Source organism: Eschrichtius robustus, chromosome 2 (assembly GCF_028021215.1).
Source record: "Eschrichtius robustus isolate mEscRob2 chromosome 2, mEscRob2.pri, whole genome shotgun sequence".
Classification (NCBI taxonomy): Eukaryota; Metazoa; Chordata; class Mammalia; order Artiodactyla; family Eschrichtiidae; genus Eschrichtius; species Eschrichtius robustus.
In genome coordinates, this window is record NC_090825.1 from 171282677 (window position 1) to 171308517 (window position 25841).

Here is a 25841-nt window from a genome sequence, read left to right on the forward strand (position 1 = left end):
CACCTGGGCCGCCCCCTGCCCGCCGGCAGGGCTGGCTAGCTGCCGCCTCCTTAAAGCCGGGGCAGCCCCGACGGCTATCACCCCGCACTCCTGCAGGTCGGCAGGCGCGGCAGCGCCTGGCCTTGACCCCTAGCCCAGCCTTTGCCAGGTGAGACCGCCCGGCGGCTGGAGGTCTCCACCCGGAGGAGGGGTCTCCGCCGGCCCTCGTGACCCACTTCCTGTTTGTCGGGGCTGCGGGGGCGGGAGGAGCGAACAGCCAGCCTGTGTCTTCAAGCCGTGAATGAGGGGCCCCCATCCACTCTCGCAAGAGACTATAGGGAACCAGCGTGAGTGTGCAGGGGGCAATCAGGGCCGGGAGGAGGGAGACAGGGAGGGGAGGGGCAGGTCAGACCGGCCTCAAGTGCAGGGGCCCCGCTGCCCCATAGCCTGCCCCCCTGCCCTCGGGGTCTGAGGGTGTGAGGGTCAAAAGTCTGTGGTCACACGGCTTGTCACCAGCTGCCTCCTGCCTGGGTTCCTCCTGCAGGAATGGGGGGTGGGGCAGAGAGGAAGGTGTGGGCAGGACTTCCTGGAAAAGGGAGCCCCTGCTGTTTGGGGGAGGGGGGGGTGACCCTGGGACTCGCGCGCAGATGTTGTCAAACACACCTCACACACTGGACCTACAACTCAGCTGAGAGACACGACACATAGACACACAACTCGGCTTGGGCACAAGACAGGGACACACAAGTCCTCGTCCCACACACACAGTTCCACTTGAGGACGCAGGCGCGCGTCACAGGCTTGCCACACAGGCCTTGCCAGCTCAGTGTCCACAGCCACGGGGACATGGGACTCCCAGGCACACAGCAGACATGTGACCGAGGCAGGCACGCTTGGCTACACGCAGAAAACAGCTCAGACACACCCAGGCACTGGCAGACAAACACGTCCGCGGAGGACACGGACACACACACGGGAGGTGCCTGGCTGGGGCGCACAGATAGAGCTGCGCACACAGCACACACGAGGCCCACGACACAAATGTGCTCCCGTGGGCAGACGCAGAGCCTGTGGGGCAGGCGCGGCTGCACTCATAGGCCAGACCCCCCCCCCCCCCCCCCCCCCCCGCCTTGAATCCCGTGTCGGGCCTCCGGGGAACTAACTCCAAGGCTCACATGACCCAAGGGGAGGGCTTCTGGAACAGTTGGCGGAGAAACTGCATCATCCTCTCTAATGATCCATTTCCGCCCCCAGGGAATAAAGGCTCAGTGACGGCCAGTTCTGCTCTGGAGCTCACCTGCCTCTCTGAGCCCCCAGCCGACTGGCTTGTGCCTCCCCCAGGGTGAGTGCTGGGCCCCGCATACCTACCCTTCCCCGCCCCACTGGCTGGACCCTGCTCGCCCCCTGACCCTCCCAGCCTGTTCTTGCACTCAAGTCCCGGGAACTAGGGAGCCAGGCCATCCCTGCAGGGAGCCGTCTCCTCCTTTCTCAGAACAGGGCAAGTGGGGATCTCGGGGCGGGGTCGGGGGGGCATGCGGCCCATGCCCCAGACGCTTGTCTCTCCCCTCCCAGATGGACACGTGGACGGTGCTGCTCGTCCTGCAAGCCTCGCTGGTGCTCCCCCTGGTGCTCCCCTGGGCTGCCGGCATCAGTACCAACACCCGCACCGCCCCCGCCCCTGTCCTGCGCTTTGTTGCCGTGGGTGACTGGGGAGGGGTCCCCAATGCCCCATTCTACACAGCCCGGGAAATGGCCAATGCCAAGGAGATTGCCAGGACCGTGCAGATCCTGGGCGCAGACTTCATCCTGTCCCTGGGGGACAATTTCTACTTCACTGGCGTGCACGATGCCAACGACAAGAGGTTCCAGGTGTGCGCCACTGGAGTAGGTGTGGAGGCGGGGGGACGCGTGGAGAAGCCAGTCGACCTTTTGACTCTGGAGAGGGCAGAGGGAAGCTGACACTTGTAGACACCTAGCACACTCATTATCTCCCTTGTACATAGCGCCTGACTTGGTGGGAGCATCCGATGGCTGCTTGAACCTGGGGGGGCGGGGCTCCCTTCTCTGTCTGCTGCAGGAGACCTTTGAGGACGTGTTCTCTGCCTCCTCACTCCGCAACGTGCCCTGGTACGTGCTGGCTGGCAACCACGACCATCTGGGGAACGTCTCGGCACAGATAGCCTACTCCAGGATCTCTAAGCGCTGGTGAGTCTGCCCCTCCTTCTATCCCTCCGCCAGCCTCGCTCAGGTGGGCAAAGAGATCCATCAGCCAGAGCTGAGCCTGGGGCTTCTCTGCCCAAGACGGGCGCCCACCACCTCCATCCCATCCACAGGAACTTCCCCAGCCCTTACTACCGCCTGCGCTTCAAGATCCCACGGTCCAACGTGTCCGTGGCCATCTTCATGCTGGACACAGTGACACTGTGTGGCAACTCAGACGACTTTGCCAGCCAGCAGCCCGAGAGGCCCCGCAACCTGGCGATGGCCCGCACGCAGCTGGCCTGGATCAAGAAGCAGCTGGCGGCGGCCAAGGAGGACTACGTGCTGGTGGCCGGCCACTACCCCGTGTGGTCCATCGCCGAGCACGGGCCCACCCACTGCCTGGTCAAGCAACTGCTGCCGCTGCTGACCACACACAAGGTCACCGCCTACCTGTGCGGCCACGATCACAACCTACAGGTGAGGAAACTGAGGGTGGAGCGAGAGCCTGGTAAGGGATCCCCAGCCCAGCCACTGTGCCACATGGCATATTGGGGTCCTCCTCCTGTTTGGGAGCCCCCTGAATGTCACTCTCTCTCAAACTCTATGCTCGCTCACCAGAAAACAGCCCAAAGTTCCCTAAAAGCCGTCTCACGGGTCCCAGTTGACTATTGGTTGCTCAGATCAATACACTCTCACAGGTGGGAAAACTGAGGCCCAGGACAAGAGGGGGTGGGGTATGTCCCTTGCTCAAGGTGACCCTGTGGTCCATCACAGGCCTGACCCTGGACTCAAGACAGGTAGACACCAAGCCCATGGTCAACCTCACTGAGGGGCTGGGGGCTCCACTGACCCTGCTTCCTCTGTCCACAGTACCTTCAGGATGAGAATGGCGTGGGCTTCGTGCTGAGCGGGGCCGGGAACTTCATGGACCCCTCGAAGAAGCACCTGCGCAAGGTCCCCAACGGCTACCTGCGCTTCCACTACGGGGCCGAGAACTCACTGGGTGGCTTCGCCTACGTTGAGATCAGCCCCAAAGAGATGAGCGTCACTTACATCGAGGCCTCGGGCAAGTCCCTCTTCAAGACCAAGTTGCCAAGGCAAGCCAGGTCTGAGCACCAGCACCGACGGGGGCTCCATGCTGGGGCCTGAGTTAGGGGCGCCTCCCTGCTGGTGGGTGAGTGGGCCCCGCTGGGACCCCCTGCCCATGGGCAGGCTTTCTCAAGGGCCGGTGGTGCTACGGCAGAGCAGGAAGGAGAAGGACAGATGAGAAACTGTGGTGCCACATGGCCTTTGTGACAAGGATGCCCACATACATGAAAGAAGTATGGACACGTGTTCCGGCCAGAGTGCCAGGCCCCTTGGCCAGGCTCGCCCAGCCTGAGTTCTGGGCATTGGGGGACAGGGAGGGAAAGCCCTCCCCTGGATCAGACATCCTTCTGTCACTGCCAAATAGTCAATAAAAAAAATAGTTGCAAAGGCTGAACGTGTATCACGAGCGTCCCTTTCCTCACCTCACTGGCGAGATGCATCACCTGGGTTTGAAAGGGTCGGGGCTCCCCCACTTGCTGTTCTGCATCTCCATCTCTAAGTCTCATCCATAACCAACTGGCCTCATACATGGATGCGATTTTAAGTAAAGACCAAACAGAAAGAAGCGTCCATCGTGAAGCAAGCCTTCCTCCCCCATGCTCACCTCCCTAAGGACAAACATCATCATGTTCTTTCCTTCCATAATAAAAGCATCCTCCTTTTTTCACACAAAGCATCACAATGTATACGCAGTTCTGCATGTGTTTTTTCTTTTTTTCTTTTTTTTTTTTTGGCGGGATCTTAGTGCCCAGGGATCGAACCCATGCCCCTCACAGTGGAAGCACGGAGTCTCAACCACCGGACTGACAGGGAGGTTCTTTTTTTTCTTCTGGGGTGGGGGGGGTTCTATTTAACCACAAGTGAACTGATCATATCAGAACATTCATTTTTGTACATTTCACTGTGGCATCGGTGCTATTCATATGGTTCGAAAATCTAAACTGTAGAAAGGTAAAATATCTCACCCCCTTCCCATCTGTCCCTCCACCTTTCCGGAAAGGAAATAGCTTTTTGTAAATGCCTTGGGCTTCCTTTCAGGATTTCTGTGCGCAAATGAAAGCAAACCTGAACGGTTTTTTCCTCCCCTTTCCCACTGATCTGCACCTTGCTGTTTTGGTTTTGGTTTTGTTTTCTTTTTCAAACCAACTTCATTGTGGTCTAATGGACACATTTTGAAAGTCTGCTGTTCAGTTAAGTTTTGACAAAGGCACACACCCACAAACCCACCACCACAATCAAGATACAAGCATTTCCTGCACCCCCAAAGGTTCTCTTCTGCAATTTGCTGTTTCTGCCTGTTGTACCTGGAGATCTGCCCATCAGCCCTCTGGGGGAGCTTCTTTCTGCAGCTACAGAGGCCCCACTGTGTGCCAGTCCCCAACTGTCTATCTAAACAGCCATCTACTGAGGGTCGCCTGGATTGCTTCCAATAATTTTGCTATCCCCAAGCAATGCTGCCATAAATGACCCACACATTCATTTCCTACATATGCAGATATGCTTGTAGGATAAACCAGATACATTCCCAAGAGCAGGATTGCCCTGCTTTGTGACAGCCATGGAGTTTCTGCCTTATGTCACCAGCTCCTTGCTGGGGCCTGCGGAAATCTTTTCCAATCATTCCCTCTTACCAACATAGTTGCAGTGGACACGCCTGGACCCATGCTTTTGCACATCTGTGCAAGTACGTACAGAGGAAAACTTCCAGAAGCAGAATTATTTCAGGGCCTGTTGCTGCCAAGGAACGCTGAAAGCAGCATGCTCACCCTGAACTGAAAGCTGCAGAGAAACCCAGTTCCCCTCGGGGCTTGAGTTGACTAACACCCACCACAAACAGCCTGAGCCAGCCAGTCACAGGAACTGCTCTCTTGGCCTGCCCTCAACGGCCACTTCAGCTGCTACGGGGCCAGGGACCCAATTGTTTGGGTCCAGCTGCCTGCCCACCTAAATAGAATGAAATAGCACCCTGGGTAAAATAAGTGAGGTTACTGAGTTCTGGGCAATGGGGGTGCAGCTGTCTCCTGAATCAAGCATCCTTTGGTCACTGCCAAATAGTCAATAAAAGAATACCTGCAAAGCCTGAAGGTGTGTCACGAGCATCCCTCGCCTCACCTCTCTGGGGAAAGGGACTTGATGGAAGTGGCACCTTCTGTTTGCTACTTTGTAGCAGTCAACACTGCTGAATTTGTTACAAGGTAACATGTGTTACTATTAAAGTTAAGCAAAGCTGTCTTACCAGAATGCCAGCCCTGAGTTCCTTCCAGCTGACATTACCACCCACCAAGCTCTATGCCAAAAACACCCGCCATCCCTTCTAATCCTGACCCCGGAGGAAAGGGCCAGTGTCATCCTGGCTTCTCAGAGGACAGAAACTCGACAGATTAAGTCAGGTGCCCAAGGTCATATCCAGGAAGCGTCAGACCCTCAATCTTAACCACGACAGTCAAGGCAGCTCACGGCCACCCTGCCTCTTCCCACTGACTCAGAGGCTCCAGGCAGGCAGGGGTCTGAATCAGAAGTCAGCCCAGTGTCCCTGTTTGCAGGGCCCAGAGTGTGGAATTAGCCCAACATCCCAGTTCACAGGGCCCAGAGGGTGGAAAGGAGAAGTGACACATCCAAGCTGACACAGGGAACTAGTGGCAGGGAGGGGGATTGGTCCCCCCTCCTCCACAATGGTCAAGCACGTCTACCAAGCACCAAGGACCAAGTCCTGTGCCAACTCAAGGAGCACCCAAAGGAATAAGGCAGGGTAGACACATGCCCTCCTAGAGGGCTTCCTTCCAGCTCAGGGGACAATGTCAGCCAGCACACAGCTATGGGTAGAAAGATGCCTTGTAGGAAGCAACCTAAGTGTCCATCGACAGGTGAATGGATAAAGAAGATGTGGCACATATATACAATGGAATATTACTCATCCATAAAAAGAAATGAAATTGAGTTAATTGTAATGAGGTGGATGGACCTAGAGTCTGTCATACAGAGTGAAGTAAGTCAGAAAGAGAACGTAGGGAATGGACTTGAGGACATGGGGAGGGGGAAGGGTAAGCTGGGACGAAGTGAGAGAGTAGCATTGACATATATACACTACCAAGTGTAAAACAGATAGCTAGTGGGAAGCAGCCGCATAGCACAGGGAGATCAGCTCAGTGCTTTGTGACCACCTAGAGGGGTGGGATAGGGAGGGTGGGAGGGAGTCGCAAGAGGGAGGGGATATTTGGATATATGTATGCATATAGCTGATTCACTTTGTTATACCGCAGAAACTAACACAACACTGTAAAGCAATTACACTCCAATAAAGATGTTTTTTAAAAAAAAGATGCCTTGTAAATTACAGGAAATAAGATGGCAGAATTCCTGAAGACCAGTCACAGAGTCTCATCTCTTCCCGCTTTTCCCGAGCAACTGCATCTGATTCAACCGTCATGGATATTAACATCTCCCGACTCCCCTCCTCACACCAGGTGCTGGGCCTGACACCGGCACCGTCACTCAGCCAGGAGGTTGTCACTGGAGAGTCAGGCCACATCCACCCCCTCAACAGCCTCCAAGGCCAAGACTCATGAATAGCAAGGTGAGAAAGCTGCCTTGCCAAACAGCAAAACGCACTGTCATCAAAACAGCATGACCCTGGCTCCGGGAAAACATCCAGAGGGAATCCAGAAACAAATTCAAGAACACATGAGAACGTGATGTAGGTTAAGGTGGCATTACAACTTCCCAGGAGAGATGTTATCTGCCTTGTCGGTTAGCCCAGAACAAAACACAACCTGAACCCTACTTCAGACCGTATGCAAAAATGAATTCCAGAGGAATCACATGTTTTAGTGTAGAAATAAAATACAGTAGAGTCAATCAACTACCCTCCAAAATAAAATAAAAATTAAATTTAAAAAAATACAGTAGAAAACGAACATCCACACAAAGATCTGAATGAGACAGTACATAGTAGCTTTATTCATAATTGTCCCAAAATGGAAACAACCCAAATGTCCATCAGTAGGTGAAAGGATAAACAAACTGTATCCATCCATACAACGGAATACAACTCAATGATAAAAAGGAGCAACTACTGATAAACACAACATGGACATAGGGAATTCCTTGGCGGTCCAGTGGTTAGGATTCCACGCTTTCCGAGGACATGGGTTCAATCCCTGATGGGGAACTAAGATCCCACAAGCAGTGTGGCCAAAAAAAAAAAAAAAAAAGGACACATCACAAACGTACTGAGCTGAGTAGAAGAAGCCAAATTCAAAAGGCTACATTTTGTATGATTCTGTTTATGTGACTTCCTCAAAAACACAAAGCTATAGGAACTGAAAACAGATTAGTTGGTGTCAAGGGCTGGGGGTGGGGTAGGGATTGACTACAAAGAGACATAAGGAAACTTCTTGGGGGGATGGAAACAGTCACTATCATGATTGTGGTGATGGTTTCACAGGTGTATGTATATGTCAAAACGTGCAGTTTATTGTCTGTCAATTATATCTCAATAAAGATGTGAAGGAAGGGAGGGAGCGAGGAAGGAAGGGAGGGAGGGAAGGAGAGACAGAGAAAGAAAGAGAGGAGAGAAAGGAAGGAAGGAAGGAAGGAAAGGGAGAGAGAGAGAAGAAAGGAAAAGGGAAAGAAAAGACACAAAAAACCTATGAACCTGGCAATCATGAGTGAATATAGGATTGTCCATATATACTACGGCAGAGTCACACAATAATTATCTGTATGTGTATTGACCATTAAGCGGAAATAGCAAGGTGCAAGTAACATGTATGGTATGATCCCATCCTGTGTGTATCCAGGTTTGTACAAGCACAGAGAAGGGGTCTTCCAGAGAGGCACTGCCAAGGGTTAAGCTTGGCAGTTCCGAGAGTAACACTGCCCTCTAGAGGACTTCTTGGAGATAGGTCTATTGGAAATACATCGATAGCTCTCTTGACAAGTTACTTTCCTAAACACTCCAATGAAAGAGCTCTTATCAAGATTGCCAGGGACCAAACACTTGCCATAGTCAACGGCCAATTCTCTTTCCTCATCTTACTCAACCTCGCAGCCACATGTGACACAGCTGATCACTCTCCTCGTCTTGAAATACCTGCCTCTGGAGGCTTCTGGGAGAGGGCAACCCACGTCTTTCTCCTCCTACCTCACTGTTCTGCCCAGTCTCTTGCTGGCTCCTCCTCCTCCTAACCTCTAAGGCTGGGGAGCCCTGGTGTCCTTCTTAGCCCTCTTCTTTTGCTACACTTTGCCCCTTACCCCTGAAACCATGTGACCTCCTCTGGCCCCAAGACTTTAAATAACCTCCATATGCAAATGACTCTCAAAATCACATCCAGATCCTTCTCCTGAGCTCCTGGCTTCCCTACCAAAGGCCCCTTCCAGAGCCCCTCTTGCTTGTCTCAGATTAATCACAGCCAAACACAACCCCTGACCACTCCTCCAAATCATCTCTCTTGAGCCTTCCTCATCTGAGTAAGAGGCAGTGCCCAGGGTCTCCACCCTTGACACTCCTCTCTCCTTCACTCCCTCTTAAGTTCTATAGGTGCTACTTCTGTCTGTGTGACTTCCACTCAGGCTTTGGGTTCCATCCTGAGCATCGGCCTCCCAGGGAAGCCTTCTCTAACCTCTCGTACTAGTTTGGCAGCCCCCTCCACCATCACATGCTCTGAGATCCACACACTCCCCTCTGCTGCGCTGAACAGTGTAGCAACTGATCCTTTATATTTCTGTCCAGCCTCTTCACTACATCGTGGGAATTGTGGAGCTTGGTTTTCCCCTCCCCCAGCCCCTACCTGCCTGTCCAATCTCATGTATTATAACTTCGGCACTCAAAGTGTGGTACCGCAGACCAACAGCACGTATGGCACTGGGGAGCTAGTTAGAAAGTCAGACTTCCAGGCCCCACTCCTGACCTAATGAACCAGAACCTGAATTATAGTAAGATCCACAGGTTCTTGTTAAAGTTTGAGAAGAGCTTCTTACAAGCTTCCCCCGTTAACTCTGATTCAGCCATACTGGTATCTGCCGTTTCTTAGCACTGAGATATTTGAATGTGCCCGACATCGGGGAGACCCAGGTGAGCTGCGAGGAGCTGGGGCTTGAAGTGGGAGAGAAGGCACGTGAAGATGCTGCAGCCAAGGGAGAGGCTGCCTTTCCAGTGCTGCTATGGCCCGGTCCACCGCTCCTGAAACGCGGGAACTGCCACCGCGGAAGCTCACTACAAGTAGCGGCCACTTGCACACCAACTGTGAAATGCGGTCCAGCCCTCGCGCACGCGCACCGCTATCCCGCCTCCGGGCCCGGAATGAGAGTACAGATAAGACTTACTTTCTGTGCGTGCGCACAAAAACGCTAGAGGAGGCGGGGCTTACTCGCTGGGAGGTCCCGGCCTCGGGTGGGTGAGACTGAAGGGAAGGGGAGGGATTTCCGCTTCCGCCGGGAGCCGGAAGTCACTGTCTCCCGGGTGAACGAGGCAGTCGCAAAGAGCGTCGGTGAGTGCAGGTGAAGGTTCGCGCGGGCGGGCTATGGGGCCGGGTGGGACTGGGCGCTCTGCGACTCCGGGGCGCTGACGGGGTCCTGGAGGAGGCACCGAGGGCCCAGGGCTTGGGGGGCGGCCCATCGGGGGACTTGACTCCCCCGGGTCCCAGCGGGTCCCAGCCCGCTGCTCGGAGGCCTGGCTTCTACCGGCGGCCGGCGGGAGGCGACGCTGAAGCCTCGGTGAGCCTGGAGGGACGGCCCACCCGCCTCCTCTTGAGTCCCGGCAGGGTCGGTGGCTGAGCCCTTTTCCAGCCCCCACCTTGGCGCGCTTTGGACTTAGATCGCCACAGAAGTACAGTCCGAGGTCCCTGGAGATTCATGTGCAGGCCAGACTCCCTTTTCTGGAGTGTGGTTGGCGGGTGCTGTAGTCACCGGGGAAAATGAGATTCTGGGGTCCACCTGTAGCTTCTGATTCAGGAGACTTGTTTATATTCAACAGTTATTGAGCTCTTAATGCATACCAGGTACTGTGGGTGCTGGGGATTCAGCAGTGGGCAAATCATGCTCCCACCCGAACCCGCAGAACTGACATTCTAGTGCGGGGAGATCTGGGGTTAGGTTCAGAAATCTGCATTTTTTGAGCACCCCCAGGTGATTCTGGTGCAGGTGGTAACCAGGGCCAGGCTTTGGGGAAAAAAATTCAACAGAACACTACTGCTGTACGCCCGAAGGTGAGAGCCTGGGCTGCAGAACTGGCTATGCCTTACTAAAGCCTACTGGGTCTTGTAGGGTCTGGCTGCTTCTCTTCTGTTGCATCTCACACCCATCTCCCCATTGCTCGCTGGGCTTCAGCTGTACCAGTCTTCTTTCTCTTTCTCAAGAAAAGCTTCTTCTGCCTTGGAGCCTTTGCGGTTGTTATTCCCTCTGCCTGGGCTACCATGCATGGTCACCTTCTCTTATTCAGGCCTCAGCTTAAATGACTCTTACCCAAGGATTCTTCCAGCTCCACCCTTAAGTAGCCCCGTCCCAGAAGTGTTCACTTAGCCCTGTTTCATTAACCTCATAGCACTTACCAATATTGGAAATTATCTCCCTTATTAGTTAGCTGAAGGGTCTGTCTTCCTCCGCTACAATATCAGTTGCACAAGAGCAGATACCTTGCCTGCCTTGATTGCAGCAGTGGTGTGGTTTACTGTAGGCCTGGCATTGGTCATTCATTCATTCAGTAAATCTTTGTTGAGAGCCACCTCTGTGCCACGAGCTGTCGTAGGCGCTGGGGATACAAAGAAAAGACAGAAATCCCTGCCCTCGAGGAATTCACATTTGGAGGGTGCTGGGCAGAGTTAGAGATGCAGGGAGACCAGTGAGGATGCTGTTGTGATAATACAGGCCAGAGATGACTGGGACTCAAGACTCAGACCACGGAGCTGGCCCTGGGAGTGGTGATAAGTGGCCAGATGCTGGATGTCTTTTAAAGGTAGAACAGTAGGATCAGGATGGGACAAGGGGTGTGAGAGAGGGCAAAAGGAACTGAGGCTGAGTCTAAGGTTTTTGGAAAGATGGACTTTGCTGCCTGTGGGACAACACATTGAGGTGTTCGGAGCTCGGTTGTGGACAGGTTCTGTTTAAACGTTTGGTAGCACCGGGTAGGAGTGTGGCTGAGGCAGGTGGCCAGGGGAGCCTGCAGTTCAGAGAAGACATCGGTGTAGAGGGGGCATTTGAAGCCCTGACGCTGGGTGAGATCTCCATGGAAATGAATGGCGATGGAGAGGGGAGGGGTCCAAAGACTGAGCTTATGGACTCACCATCATTAGCGAATTGACAGGGTAAGGATGGGGTTGCAGCAGCAGCAGAGACTGCAGGAAGCTGCCACTGAGGAGGGTGGGAGAGCCCTGTGAGAACGGTGGCAGGAGGAACCGGTGTGTCCAGTACCCTGAGGAGTGAGGACTGCCCCTTGGGGTGGACAGCATGGAAGGGGCTGGGGAGAGAGGGTAAGAGGGAATGCAGACAGCTGTACTAGGAAAGCTCACAGAGAACAAAGAGGTGATTTTTAATGATGGGAGAGGTCATAACAAGTGTGTTTGTTAATGATCCAGTAGAGAGAGAAAATGTGATGTTGGGATCCAAGGCACAAGGTAACAAATTGTTTTTGTGGGGAGCGTGGACGTTCTTCCATAGCAAAGGAGAGAAGGTCGAGGGGGTGGTCCTGGGGACTTGTGGATTGTGGATGTTGTCTGACTGCTTCTGTTTACTCAGTGAATTGGAAGCACCCTTAGTTAAGAACAAGGATGTTGCATAGAGAGTGGTGTTAAGTATAAATGAAACTCTGGTCCTTATCTGGCAGGCTGCTGACCTCCTCTGCCACGGAAGAATGATGCCAGAATCAGGGTGGGGCAGGGTTGGGGGGAGGACCACTTGACCGCTTCCTAGAGCGTCGAGCCGGAGGGACGCGTGGGTCCCACGAGTCGCTGACTTCTGCCCCCATCCTCCCACAGGTTTGCCCTCCTGCAGACATGGGGCGCAGAAAATCAAAACGGAAGCCACCCCCCAAGAAGAAGATGACAGGCACCCTAGAGACCCAGTTCACCTGCCCCTTCTGCAACCACGAGAAGTCTTGTGACGTGAAAATGTGAGCGGGGCCCGGGATCCTGCCTCACGGGTCCTGCCCTCTCCTTCCTCAGTCGGGAGGTGGCTTCCCCCCACCCCCACCCCCACTGTCCTCCATTCTGTCCCCAGCCTTCCTGGTTAGGGGGATCGTCACCCACAGACACAGGCCCCTTCGTGCACTAAGTCCCTGCATCTCCTCCCGTTCCAGGGACCGGGCCCGCAACACCGGAGTCATCTCTTGTACCGTGTGCCTGGAAGAATTCCAGACGCCCATCACTTGTATCCTTGGGAACCCGGGCTTTTCCCAGGGGATGAGGGCGGGGCGTCAGGGCTGCTCTGCCCAGAGTGGGCTGCTCAAGGGCACCCAGCCCTGCTGTGTGCCCTGGTGGTGTGGCCACCGAGAGGAGCCAGTGCCACGTGCTGACTTACATGGGGTAACAGGCTTCAGGGCAGGGGTCTGGCTAACAGTAGCATGAGCAACAGAAGTGTGTATAGGAAAGGGGTCCAATGCTACCAGTTGCCCTTGACCTCAGTGGCTCAGATCTGTCGGAACCAGTGGACGTGTACAGCGATTGGATAGATGCCTGCGAGGCAGCCAATCAGTAGCAACGCAGAGGACCCACTCCCTTGGCAGCCTCACCCGCTGGGTACCAATCCAGAGACATTCCAGGGTCCAGGGTGTGGGTCCAGGGCCTCTGCAGCCCTGTGTGTGTGTGTGGAGTGGGTGTGGGCATGGGTGTGAGTGTGTGTGTGGCTGCAGGTGTGCCTGGGGGTGTGTCCTCGTGGGCATGGGGTAGAGTTGAAGGGTTGCTGGGTCCCAGGGGCCTGAACTGCCTCCCTTGGCTCCGAAAGCCTTTGACTTGCTCCCTCCTCTGGCACCTGGCCCCCTGGCTTTGGGGCCCTGGCCCCTCCAGGGACCTGTGTCCTGATATCGTAGGTGAGGGCAAGCCCAGCAGAGGCTGCCTTGGGACTCTCCAGCGTCTTCCCCCACCTCACCAGCACTTGTCCATTTGAACTGGACCGACTGCCCATCCTCCTTCCCTGCCTTCCAAGGCCTGTGGCCTGGGATTCAAGCCACAGGCCTTCTGGCAGGGCAGCCTGTTTTCACGTTTGGCCACTTTTGTAGGAGGAGGGAGGGGCTGGGTTGGGGATAGCTGTCAGTCACCAGCCCTTAAATAAAGCAGCCAACGCAAAACTCCCAGCTCTCTGGTTTCCTGGGCTCTGGGTCAGACCCAGGGGCTCAACGAGGGAACGGGGGCGACAGGCATTCAGAGGTGGCCTGGCGGGCCATTGGAAGTGGTCAGTCCTTCAAACTGTCCAGCGTTTTATCTACTCTACAAGCATTCAAGGTGAAACCAGGGCAGTGCTGGGCTCAGGGGACAGGGATGAACCCACAGACATCTGGCAAGGCGTTTACAGTCACAGCAGAAACCGGGGCCAGCAGAGCCCAGGGTGGGGATTGGGGGGGTCAGAGAAGGCTTCCTGGGGGACAGCCTGAAGGAGCTAAGGCTCAGGGGCCACACTGTGCCAGAGGCCAATGTCAGGTTTACCTGCCTTGCCCCCATGTCGCGACAGCCGCCCTGAGGAAGATGCTCGCAGATGAGGAAACAGGCCCGAGACAGGAGGTCACCGGCCAAAGGTCCCACAGCCAGAAGACTGCACGGCCGGGCCTTGAACCCAGGAGGCCTGGTTTCACAGCCCAGCATCTTACTTCCTCCTGAGTCCAGGGTCCAGGCTAAGGGAACAGCTCCTGGCTTCCTGGGGGCTGGGGGGCGGCGGGGAGCACTGGAGAAGAGTAAGGGACCCTTGTCCTAGGGTCGCGAGGAGTCTCTCGGAAGGCTGGAGGTGGAGCCAGACGCACGTGTAGGGTGTAAGAAGAAATGTTTGGGCTTTGTCCCTGGCTCCTGGCAGGAAGCTTCTAAAACCCTTGGAATTTCCTGAGCAACTGGAGTACTTTTTGTCATCCATAAAGAGCCCCTTTTGATCACAGGTGAGATTATGCTAATGAAGTGACTTAGAGTGGGGCCCTAGATAGTCTCAGGAAGGGGCAGGATGCAGAGTAGGAACTCAGTCAGCCACACCCACCAACCTTCAGGAAGGGGAAGGGACCTACAGATGAAGCGGTTATGAGGACAAGATTTGGTGAGCTTCCACCCTTGGTGAACACAGGGAGGTGCTGGGACACTCGGGAGAGGGCACGGAAGCTTCACCCTCCTTCCCCATACCTTGCCCATGGCATCTCTTCCATCTGGCTCCTCCCGAGTTATATCCTTTTATAATAAACCAGTGATGTAATAAGTAAAATGTTTCTCCGAGTTCTGTGAGCCACTCTAGTAAATTAACCAAATCTGAGAAGGGGGTGGGGGGAACCCCCGATCTCCAGCTGGTTGCTCAGAAGCACAGGTAACAACCTGCACTTGTGATTGGCAGCTTCAGTGGGGGAGGGGCAGTCTTGGACAGAACCCTTATCCCGTGGGATCTGATGCTTTCTCCAGGTAGAGAGTGTCAGAACTGAGTTAATTGCTTGGTGGTATTGTAAAAAACACACCTTCACAAGGCTGATGGTGAGACCCCAGATGGTCTCATGGTGTGGAGGTCCTGACGCTCCAGCAGTGTGGGGCAGGTCCATCTCCACCTGGCCTTGTGAGCCTGGGCAGCAAGTGACTTGTGCTTTGGCTTCCTCGTTGGTACAGTGGGAAGGATGATGGAACCTTCCTCCCAGGGCCACGCTGAGGATGGATGCACCTATCATGATTCCTGGCACGGTTCGAACAGACTCGGACCCACCAGGGCAGCGAGGGATATGAACGGCCGAGAAGATGCTGACCAGGCCAGAAGCCCTGGCCACCAGACCCAGCCACTGGGTCTGGCATGTGTCCCCAGGGCCCTCTCTACACTGACATACCCCTCCTTGGTGCTCCCACCTCCCCCTCCAAGGCCCCAGGTGGGGTCCCCTGGCCGAGGCAGGACCCAGTGGACACAGAGTGGTGGACAGGCACCGGGGGTGATGCCCTCTGGGGTCCAGGGAAAGGGGGCTCCTGCCAACCAGGGCCCGCCCACCCCAGTCTTACAGACCAAGTGCTAATATGGTGCTGTTTTCCCAAGAAGGCAGGGCCCTAGGCCAGGCGTGTATCCTCCTCAGCATAGCTTCCCCGAGCTGGCCCCGTGGTAGCAGGACTTAGGGTAGCCAGGCCAAGAGCGCCTGGAATCCAGTTTACGAGGCCCCAGGGGCCGTGTGCGTCTGTGCGAGCGGGTCTTCTGATGTCTGTCTCTGCAGGTCCCCACATTCCAGCCTCGCCCCCTGCCCTGGGGAGGGAAGGGGAGAAGACCGCTGTGCCCCCAGCATGGCCGCATCCTCTCGTTGGAACTCTGGCAGTTGATAGCTTCCGAGCAGGATAGCTGGGGCCCACATCACTGGGAGAGCAGGGTCCCCTCTGAAATGTGGGGAGGTTGGGACCTTGTCCAGACTTCTGGGATCCTGGGCTGGCAGGCCAGGCGCCTGGGCCAGCTGCATCCTGCAGTCAGCTACTTAACTGCTCTGTGCCAGGTGGTAAAGGGCCATTGCCAAAGTGCCTCCACTGTGCCCATCCAAAGTGGGCACATCTTTCCAAAGTGCCCATCTTTCCCCACTGCCCTGTCCCCTCCCACCTTCCCACGGTCTACTTCAGGGCTAAAGGGTTCTCCCTGCCCACAGGGGCCTCCAGGACCTGGCTGGTTGTCCATTCTCACGGTCAGTACCAAATGTCATCCCCTGTCTGGAGGCATCATTTCATTTAAGCTCCCTGTGACCCCACAAGGTTCCATGTCCTCATTTTCCTAATGGGAAAACAGGCCTAGGGAAGGGAAGTGACTTGCCCAAGGTCACCTAGCTGGCAAGCTGCAGAACTGTGATTTACATCCCATTTAGCCCGTCCCGGCGCTTGGCCTCAACGCAACACACAGGCCCCCAGGGAAGGTACGTGGGTGCTGAGCATGTGTGTGTGTGTGTGTATATTGTGTACCTGTGTGAGGGTTTATGTTTTATGTGCCTCGAGTAGGAGTGTGTACTGCATGTGTATCTGTGTGTGAAAGGGTGTGTGCACTAAGGCTGTAGAGAGCATGTGAACACCATACACACGAAGTGTGCATGCGTGTGGATTTTGTGAGTGGGGGGGGGCCCGTCCTGGGTCCAGCGAGCTCTGTGAGCTCTGTGTGTGTATCTTAGGGTGCATGTGAGTGTGTGTGCCTGTGCAGATGTGTGTGTGGGAGATGGGGTATATCTGAGCAAGGCCACTTATGCGTGTGCTAGAGCCACACAGCCTCTGTGACAGAGCAGCCCTGAGTCCTCAGATGACTTTACAGCCATTTATTGTGCTCCAGTGAAGTAGAAAAAGAAAGTGCTCGCGTTACAAACACCGCTGTCACATCCCTTAACGCCAGCTGCAAACCAAACCGCGTGTGTCCGCTGGGGGTCTGGGCATGCAGTTTGCTCCCACTGTGGGAATGGGGGGGGAGGCGAGCCTGGGCTCTGGGGGCTTCGCTTGGGGGGGCTTCTTGTCCTGGGGGGACCCACCTGTGGGGAGTGGGGGACAGCGGGGTAGCTTTGCTCAGTGCGTCCTTTGGGTGCTGCTGGGAACACCCAGCTCTATGTTGGACCCGGGGAGGAGCCCCCTTTCCCCCCCACAGGCCCCCCCCCCAGTCTGCTCCCCCCAAACGCTAACCCTGTAGGCAGGTGCCAGCGGGCTGGAGGAACCATGCAGGGGGAGGGGGTCGGCGGGCCGGGCTGGGCCCTGCCAAGAGCAGCAGCCGGCCTCCCCGGGGGAAGGCGGGAGGCCCAGGGCCCTAGGCGGAGTTGTAGTAGTTGTGCGTGTGGTGGTTGTGGGCAGGCTCGCCCAGCTCCGGGTACTCGGGCGTCAGGCAGTACTTGGGGTCGTAGACCTGGCGGGGCAGCCCATACACCGTCATGCCCCGCTGCGAGGCCCCCTTGTTGCTGCCCATCTGCAGGCTGACATTGAGCGTGTCGCAGTGCTCCATGCCCAGCCCCGGCTCGAAGATCTGCCGCTTGGTCCCAGGAGCGGTCATGCCGGCCTGCGGAGGGCAGTGCAGTCAGGCCGAGGGGACGGCGAGGGGCACAGCCCCACCAGCCCGCCCAATGGCCCCCCACACACCTGGCTGGCTCCCTTGTTGGTGCCCATCTGCAGGCTGATGGTGGCCTGGTCCAGGGGCTGGTCTGTGCCCAGCTTGGGGTCGTAGAGGTGGCGCCGGGTGCCGTAGGCTGTCATGCCCTGCTGGCTGGCAAATTTGTTGGTGCCCATCTAGGGAGCCAGAAGGAGAATCACCCTGAGGCTTACAAATCTCACGGTGGGCCACGAGATGTAACTCATGTCAGCAGACACTTAACATGGCCCTCTAATGAGGCACTGTTTCCACCCTCAGGCTACAGACTGGAAACTGAGGCCCAGAGAAGGTGGGTCACATGACTGATAGGTGGCCTGACTTCCAGGGTTCAAGTTCCAGCCTGGCCGCTCATCACGTGGGCAATCCTGGCAAGTAAGCTATCTTCTCCAGGCCTCAGTTTTCCCATCTGTATAAAGGGTATGCTGATAACAGTACCCACCCCCTAGAGCTGTCGGAGGAGTTAGGGTATGGGAAAATGCCAAGCATATAGTAAAGGCCAAATATCCTGCCACTCCCCCCCGGCCAAAGCCTGAAGGGACCAGGGCGCCCTCCCGGCCTCCTCCACTCCCTGACCCTCTGCTCAGCTCAGCAGTGAGACCCGGGTGAAGAAGGGGCAGTACCTGCAGCCCGATGATGTTCCGCCCTTCTCTTAGCTTCTCTGGCTCAAATTTCCGTTCCTGCTTCTCTGCGTATTTCACTCCCACGTTCACCTTGTTCCCTTTCGTCTTGGCCTGGGGAGGGCGAGGGGGGGCAGGGACTGACAAGGAAGCCCCTGGGCCACACTGTCCCCTCGGAGACCCTGAGCAGCACCTGCTTTCCCCCTCCCACCCACGCGGGGCTCAGAGGGCACAAGGGGCCCCACCCGCATCCCAGCCCCGAGCGCCTGCGGCCCCCCGGCCCCATGCCCACCCTTCAGCCACGCTCACCATGCTGGCCAGGGCCAGGAGGGTGGACTGCACTTGGGTGTAGTTGGTGTTCTCGAACAGGTCGTTGGCCTCAAAGATGTCGTGGGGCTTCACCCCGTACTTGGTGATGGCCTTGATGAAGTTGCCGATATTCTCCAGCTGGAGGGGAGCCGGTGGCAGTCAGGGATGGGAGGGGAGTTGGGGGTCTGGGTGGAGCTCTGAGGGGCTATGGGCCAGGGGTCGAAAGAGTTAAGAGAGTCTGGGCTCACCTGGTGCCAGTTCTGGGTGGACTCATTGACCTTCTTCACAGAGCCTGGCTGGAGCTTATTGATGAACCTGCAAGGTGCAGGGGAGGGCACTGAGGAAGGGGACCCCTACTGCCCCCACCCAAGCCCAGCCCAGCGGGACAAGGGGTCAGGATGACAGTCAGTGGGCGCTATGCTTTTTTCTGTTTCCCACTGCAGTCAGCCCCCAGCTGCAGCCCCACACAGATCATCCGCACACACAGGCAGGACCCAGATGGGAAACCAACCCCGGGGAGCTAGACTCCTTCAGGTCGGAAAGTCTCCCAGTGGAGGGTGTAGGGGAGTCTCCTGGGTGCACCTGCCTTGCTCGTGACCATGTTTCAATCTCCTTTTCTTTTGCGAACCGCTATACCTCGGAGAGCCCGCGGCTCAGGACTGGGGCCTCTTCTCTGGCTACACTCACCCCCTTGATCTCATCCAGTCTCTTGGCATTTTATTTTTTTTTTTGGCCATGCTGCGCGACATGTGGGATCTTAGTTCCCCGACCAGGGATCAAACCTGTGCCCCCTGTAGTGGAAGCACAGAGTCTGAACCACTGGACGGCCAGGGAAGTCCTCTCTTGACTTTAAATGCCATTCATATGCCAACAACTCCCCAACATCTTCCTGCAGCCCACCTCTTACTCTCCATTCCAGCTCCCCACATGGGTGTCTCAAATCAAATGAACCGTACCTGGACTCCTGACACCCACTTCCCCCCACAGAACTCCCTCCATCCTCCCCAGCTCAGTAAACCCAGCCTTCCAGGTCTCAGAATCTAAGGAAAAAAAAAAAAGGTCATGAAGAACCTAGTGGCAAGACGGGAATAAAGACACAGACCTACTAGAGAATGGACTTGAGGATATGCGGAGGGGGAAGGGTAAGATGTGACAAAGTGAGAGAGTGGCATGGACATATATACACTACCAAACGTAAAATAGATAGCTAGTGGGAAGCAACCGCATAACACAGGGAGATCAGCTCTGTGCTTTGTGACCACCTAGAGGGGTGGAATAGGGAGGCTGGGAGGGAGGGAGATGCAAGAGGGAAGAGATATGGGAACATATGTATATGTATAACTGATTCACTTTGTTATAAAGCAGAAACTAACACACCATTGTAAAGCAATTACACTCCAATAAAGATGTTAAAAATAAATAAATAAAAATTAAAAAAAAAAAAAAAGCCCTCCGCCGCCCTTGACTCTCCTCTCCCTCTCTCTCACCCCCACATTCCATCCCTCAGCAATTCCTTTTACTCTGCCTCCTGAAGACTTCCAGAAGCCCACCTCCGCCCTGCTCTGAGCCATCAGTGTCTCTTTCCTGGGCTCTTGCCTTGACTTCCCCTTGGGCTCCCAGCTTCCACCTCATCCCCTCCAGATGCTTGTCATCCCATGGCTAAAATGGCCTTCTTAAAACAATTCCGTTATGGTTTATCATAGGATATTAAATATAGTTCTCTGTGCTATACAGTAGGACCTTGTATAACTTTGCTGTACAGCAGAAATTAACACAACTGTAAATCAACTATACTTCAATTTAAAAAAAAAATTTCCAGTTACTCCCCAGTTCAAAGCACTCCCATGGTTTCCTATTGCCTTGAGAATAAAAGCCTAACTCCATAGCATGAAGGACGAAGAGGCCCTGTACCATCTGGCCCCCAGCTAACTCCCTCCACTTTCCCTGATCACTGAGGCATGCTCCCACCCCAGGGCCTTTGCACTGGCTGTCCCCGCTGCCTGGCCCACTCTTCCCTAAGATGTCCTGCCGGCAACTTCCCTCACTTCATCTAAGATTCTGCTTCAATATTACCTCTTCAGAAAGACCTCCCAGACCATTCTGTACAAAGCAGCAACCCTTCGCCCCCTGCCCCCCGCCCCCCATTCTTCCCAGCTTGACTCTTCCTCATGGCACTTCCCACCGCAAGCAAGTATGTGATTATTTCATCAATTATTTGTTCAATCACCCCCACCAGGACTAAAGGTCTGTAAGCGCCCCAAGTTGAGTCTGTTTTGTTCACTATCCCCAGCGCCTAGACCTGGCTGGCACACAGCAGGTGCTCCATAAATGCACCTCCTCCATAAATGGGTGGGTGGCCCTGCACTCTTTAAGGCCTGGGACACCAGACCGTCCCCCCATTCCTTGGATATGGTAGAACAACATCCCCCAGCCCCTCTCTTTCCAGCAGCTAGGGCTTGGTAACGCTGTGCCTTCGGGAAGCTTCCCTAGCACAAGCTCTGGCTCTTAGGGTCACCCTGCCCTGGGTCAGACTCAGAGAAAAAGACAGGACCCCAGCTGGGCTCAGGGCCCCGCCCAGAAATAGGGCTGCAGTGAAATCTAGGAGGTGGAATCTGGAATCGGGGCTTGGGAGCTGTTGAGGGTTTTCCTCTCCCTCAGTGATTAGGTTCTGAGAGGGGGAGAAAATCAGGGCCCACTTAAATTACTGTGGCGCATCCCTCAGGTCACCAAGCCAGCAGTGGACAGCTGATGTGGCCCAGTGCCTTTTCGCCATGACCTCCCTTTCTTGGGACTCTAGCGACCATACATGTGGCTGCCCCGTATGCGTGGCGGTTCAGACTCTAGATTCGGAAGTCATTTCTGTTGGAACAGCGTGGGACTTTGGGCGATGTGTTTTACCTGAGGCTCAGTTTTCTTTACTGTTAAATGGGCACAGTGATTATCTTTATATCTGATACCTCAAAACAAAGGTATCAGATATAAAGTGCCCAATCCAGCTCTGAGCTCTTGGTCATTTGAGGGGCTCAGGTAGTAGAGATGAGGGGTTGGGGGCAGCCCAAGGCAGAGTCTGGGCCATGAGCACCCCACTCACTCGCAAAGAATGATGCCATCTTTGAGGCCGTCCATGAAGTTGTTGCCAATGCGGCGCCCTGTCACCCCCTCGATCCACTCTCGAAGCTCCTGCTCCCGCTGGTGGTCGTACTTCTGGGCCAGCTGGCAGTGGGGGACACAGAGAAGGTGGTGAGGACGCAGTGGGGAGCAGGGTTGGCTCCCAGGCCCAATCCAAGATTCCCTAGGTCTGATCTCTTCCCTCGTCCCTTCCCAACTAAGGCAATTCTGTCCCAACGTCCAGTTGGGGGCGGGGGGGTTGCTGAGGGCCAGTGTTGAGGTGGCACCTGCCCAGGGGGCCATTCCAGGCATTCTGAGGTTTGGCACCACAGAATGTGGATTAAGGGGTGGAGAACGAGATACTCAGAGCTGGGGGACGGCGCCTGGCCTCTTGGTTCCCCCTCCAGACCAAACTTGGGGTTTAGCTTCCCCTGGCCCTGCCCCCGTCCTGGGAGCTTCAGGCAGGGGAGGAGGAGCCCTAAGGAGGTGCCCCCGGATGCCGCCTTGCAGGGGACTGCTCTGTCTTACATCTCTGTCTCAGTGTCTCTCCAGGTCCTCATCCCTGGGGCCCCCTCTCTGGCTCAGGGCGAGGGCCTGTCTTTGCCTTAACTCCTGGCCCCATGCATGTCTGTATTTCTCTGTCTCTCTCCCCATGGCACGATGTCCTTGGTCTCTCTCCCAGCTCTGTCTGTCTTTCCTAGGCCCTGTCATCCTGTCCCCATCTCTTCGTGTCCGGCTGGGGGTGGGGCTCATAGCTCGTCCATCTCTGCTTTCATAGGTCTCTCTCCATCTCTCCGACTCCAGGTTCCCTGCCTCGGGTGAGGATGGGGCTCAGCCGTCTCTCCGCCTCTCCATCCCTGTCTCAGTCTTATCTTGCTCCAGGCTCGCCCTCCCCCATCCGTCCCTCTCAAGTCTCAGGCTTCCAGTATCTCTGCGTCTCTCCCCCACCTCTCCTCTCCCACTTTGCCCCCCTCCGTTTCCCCAGAACTCTCTACCCCAGCCCAGACAGGCTCCGGGCCCCTGGGAGACCCGGTCGCCCCTTCTCCTGGGGGAGGGGATGGCCCCCTCACCTGGCCCCGGCCTTGCCGCCCCCCTCCCCATCAGCCCGGCTTTATAAAGCAAACCGGCCCTTATATAGCGCGGCCCCGCGGGCCGGGCTCCCGAGGCCGCCTTATATGGCGCGGCGGCTCCGCTCGGCTCCTGGGCCGGCGCTGGGGGGAGGGGGGGCGACGCTGGGATCTGTCTCCTGCCCGAGCACCCGCCCCCTCCTCCAGCCCCGAGGATCCCCCCGACTCAGGTTCCCAATCCCAGCTCCCAATTTCCTGCCTGTGGAACCCTGGGAAAAGCCACCCTGAGCCTCAGTGTTGCCCTCTGTCAAATGGGGCTGGGACTCCTCCCCGGGCAGCGCTCAAGGGATTGTTCCAGTGGGTTGGGGACTTCAAGCTCGCTGCCCTGGAGAAGCTGATCCCATGGGGGGCGTGGGCCGCAAGTTCAGGGGCCCAGTTCTGAATCTCTCTTATATAGGACCAGAGCTACTTGCCTCTTCTTTCTGAACCTCAGTTTACCCATACATAGCATGAAGGCGATGTCCCCATGTCCTCCCACCCCCAGAATTAGGAGACCCCTGCTTTGTCCCTAATGCCCACTCTCTGCCCATCCTCAGCCTCTCCGTTTCCTTCACGATCTCCAACACCTTGGGGCCTCACCTCCCAGGAACCCCAGCTCTGGAGCACACCGCAAATTCTTTGTCAGGCTAGGGGGTGTGGGCAAAATCAAGTCCTTCCTCAGACCCCCAGAAACAAAAAGGGCTAACAGGGGACTCTAATCAAGTGGGGTTTCACAATGGACCAACCGCCTCAGTTTACCTGTGACTGCCTGCATGCCCCCCCATTTCACACCCCAACAGGAGCTGAGGGCTCTGGGATGCTCAGGCCGGGGAGGGAGGCAGCCCCTTCCCCATACTCGTCCTTTTTCTCTCTCAGGTTCCAAGTCATATGGGATAGGCAGGAAGGGGGTCCAGGGAACCCCAAGTGTGGGGCCTCTGGCCTGGCAGGGCAAGTGGGCCAGGTCGGGGGGAGGCCCTCCAGCCCTACCTTGTTCTTGACCTCAGCTGACAGCCCGTAGGCGGGGCCTCGGTTGAAGTGAGCAGAGGACATGCTGGCTGACGGTGGACAGCGGTGGCAGCAGCGCTGAAGAAGGCGGCAGCAGCTGAAGCTCCGTCTGCACCCTCTTCCCTCCTCACACGTTTTTGAAGCTCGGGAGGTGGCCCGGGCCTCTTCCAAGGCCGTCCCATTGGCCATAGAGGCCTGCCAAGGGGCGGGGCGCCCCCCACCTTGGCCAGCCCCCCTTCGTGATGTCAGGGCCTTGGTATTGGGAGCTGATTGTGTCATTGTTTCCACCTAGGGGGGCGGCCTGGGTTATTCTTTTTTGGGGCGGCGGGCAGCTTGGCCAGACAGAGACCAACCTTTCCCCACTCCCCACTGTTCATTAGGCCTCTGGCTGGGTCTCCTAGTCTCTTTGTGTCTGTCTCTGAGGCCATCTCCCCACACCTCTAAGGTCATCTTTCTTCGTTTCTCTCCTGTCTTGAGGCAGGACTACCACCTGTGGTAGTTTATGGAGTGCCACCCTGGTTTTAAGTCCAGACACCAATAGCCTATAAATGTAGGCCAGCCCCTTCCCCTCTCTGAGCCTCTGTTGCCACATCTGTAAAATAGACTAATGATAGTGCCTGTTCATGAGGGTGTTGTGAGGATCAGAAGAAATAAGGCCTGGGACTTCCCTGGTGGTCCAATGGTTAAGACTCTGTGCTTCCACTGCAGGAAGCACGGGTTCGGTCCCTGGTCAGGGAACTAAGATTCCGCAAACCAGGTGGCACAGCCAAAAAAATAATGCCTCCAATATGCCCAGGGCAGTGCCTGGTGCAGGGAAAGACAGGGAATAGCAGTATTTCGGCTGAGAATCTGACACCCCACTTCTGTCCCCTCCATCCCCTCATAAGGACCTGGGGGAGCAGAGACCCTGGATCTCACCCTCCCCATCCACCTGTGGGTTGCCTGAACCACGGAGTGGCTGTGTTAGTGGGTTCCAGGCCATGGACACCCCCATATATTCCTGTCCCAGCCAGGCCGGCCTGGAGGGAACACCTGCAAGCAGCCCTACCTGTCCAGATCTCACCCTTGTACCACAGGGGTGGATGACATGCCCACGTCATGCCATGTATGTTCAGGCCATGTTAGTGACACTTGGATAACATGTCAGCAACCATATCATACACTAATGATACGTCAAGGACATGCAATTTGCTGGCCACATGCTAAGGGTACAGCCGTGATGTACTGATAATGACAACAGCCCTTATGTTAGGCCCTGGTCCAAATGCTGTACACGTATCCACTCAAACCTCACAACACCCTCAGAAGTGGGTGCTGCTATTATATCCACTTTACAGATGGGGAAACTGAGGCACGGGGGCGTGGAATCCCTTTCCCAGTGTCACACAGCTCACTAGTGACAGAGCAGAATTTGAACCCGGGCCTCTGCCCCTAATGCTATGAGGCTAAGGCAGGGTTTCTCAATCTTGCTACTGTTGACATCCCGGCTGGATAATTCATCGTGGGGGCGGGGGTCTGTCCTGGGCATTGCAGAACTTTAAGCAGCATCCCCAGCCTCTACCTACTCAGTGCCAGAAGCAACGCCCCCCCCCCCTCACCTTAGTCTTTATTGTTTTGTTTTGGCCGCACCGCATGGCATGCGGGATCTTAGTTCCCAGACCAGGGATCGAACCCGAACCCCCTGGGGGGGTCTTAACCACTGGACCGCCAGAGAAGTCGTTCCTCCCTTCACCTCCCCCCACCTTAGCCTTGACAAACAGGAAAGTCTCCAGAGGTTGCCAAATGTCCCTGGGAAAGCTATGGGGGGGGAGGGGTCGCCAGCAGATCGCTCCCATTTGAGAACGACTGGGCTAAGGCAACTACCAAGTTGATAGCGTCTAATGGTATATTGAAGATACGCTAAAATACATAAAATGAGCAAACAATTAGCTCCTACTACGTACTGAGTGCTTTGGATCTGTTAACTCATTCCTCACAGCAGCCTTATGATGTGGGGTCTAAATGTTGCACAGAGAGGTGAAGCCGACTGCCCGGAGTCACGCAGCTCCAGGGTGGCGGAGCCAGGATTCAAACGCGTAGATTGCTGGATCCTGCCCACGCTGAGCGGCCCGCAGCGAGCCACAGGTCGCTACTGCGCATGAGAAGACCCGCGCCTCGGCTGGCTCTCGGCCGGCGCCCCCTGGCGGCC

General features: G+C 55.9%; 3 protein-coding genes across 6 annotated transcripts; 2 read left to right on the forward strand and 1 right to left on the reverse strand.

Annotated features, from left to right (window-relative positions):
- Positions 1–260: 260 nt before the first annotated feature.
- Positions 261–3664, forward strand: ACP5 (acid phosphatase 5, tartrate resistant). The gene is made up of 6 exons (XM_068534840.1): positions 261–326; positions 1234–1321; positions 1552–1848; positions 2057–2184; positions 2313–2658; positions 3052–3664. Exons 3-6 carry the CDS (start codon positions 1552–1554, stop codon positions 3328–3330), a joined length of 1050 nt encoding a protein of 349 aa, XP_068390941.1. The 5' UTR covers positions 261–326; positions 1234–1321; the 3' UTR covers positions 3331–3664.
- Positions 3665–9701: 6037 nt separating this feature from the next.
- Positions 9702–14666, forward strand: ELOF1 (elongation factor 1). Of its 3 annotated transcripts, XM_068536920.1 has the most exons (5): positions 9702–9758; positions 12240–12373; positions 12560–12630; positions 12893–12998; positions 13927–14666. In XM_068536920.1, exons 2-4 carry the CDS (start codon positions 12258–12260, stop codon positions 12955–12957), a joined length of 252 nt encoding a protein of 83 aa, XP_068393021.1. In that variant the 5' UTR covers positions 9702–9758; positions 12240–12257; the 3' UTR covers positions 12958–12998; positions 13927–14666. The 3 variants fall into 3 exon arrangements, with proteins under 3 accessions (XP_068393021.1, XP_068393020.1, XP_068393022.1); XM_068536919.1 differs by lacking the exon at positions 13927–14666 and having other exon boundaries at positions 12893–13546; XM_068536921.1 differs by lacking the exon at positions 13927–14666 and having other exon boundaries at positions 9710–9768; positions 12893–13546.
- A 2033-nt stretch (positions 14667–16699) lies between these two features.
- CNN1 (calponin 1) lies at positions 16700–25686 on the reverse strand. 2 transcript variants are annotated; one of them, XM_068534843.1, is made up of 8 exons: positions 25597–25686; positions 23636–23731; positions 21526–21647; positions 18683–18749; positions 18435–18572; positions 18129–18239; positions 17499–17645; positions 16700–17418 (listed from the first exon to the last, which is right to left on the reverse strand). In XM_068534843.1, exons 2-8 carry the CDS (start codon positions 23696–23698, stop codon positions 17173–17175), a joined length of 894 nt encoding a protein of 297 aa, XP_068390944.1. In that variant the 5' UTR covers positions 23699–23731; positions 25597–25686; the 3' UTR covers positions 16700–17172. The 2 variants fall into 2 exon arrangements, with proteins under 2 accessions (XP_068390944.1, XP_068390943.1); XM_068534842.1 differs by lacking the exon at positions 25597–25686 and having other exon boundaries at positions 23636–23774.
- Positions 25687–25841: the final 155 nt, after the last annotated feature.

Coding starts and splice junctions, on each gene's coding strand:
- ACP5 (XM_068534840.1), top strand. CDS start 1,552: ATGGACACGTGGACGGTGCTGCTCGTCCTGCAAGCCTCGCTGGTGCTC. Junction 1,849..2,056: donor CCAACGACAAGAGGTTCCAG/GTGTGCGCCACT, acceptor TGTCTGCTGCAG/GAGACCTTTGAGGACGTGTT. Junction 2,185..2,312: donor TCCAGGATCTCTAAGCGCTG/GTGAGTCTGCCC, acceptor TCCCATCCACAG/GAACTTCCCCAGCCCTTACT.
- ELOF1 (XM_068536920.1), top strand. CDS start 12,258: ATGGGGCGCAGAAAATCAAAACGGAAGCCACCCCCCAAGAAGAAGATG. Junction 12,374..12,559: donor AAGTCTTGTGACGTGAAAAT/GTGAGCGGGGCC, acceptor CTCCCGTTCCAG/GGACCGGGCCCGCAACACCG. Junction 12,631..12,892: donor ATTCCAGACGCCCATCACTT/GTATCCTTGGGA, acceptor TCAGTGGCTCAG/ATCTGTCGGAACCAGTGGAC.
- CNN1 (XM_068534843.1), bottom strand. CDS start 23,698: ATGTCCTCTGCTCACTTCAACCGAGGCCCCGCCTACGGGCTGTCAGCT. Junction 18,573..18,682: donor CCACCCAGAACTGGCACCAG/GTGAGCCCAGAC, acceptor GCTCCCCTCCAG/CTGGAGAATATCGGCAACTT. Junction 17,419..17,498: donor CCAACAAGGGAGCCAGCCAG/GTGTGTGGGGGG, acceptor TGCCCTCCGCAG/GCCGGCATGACCGCTCCTGG.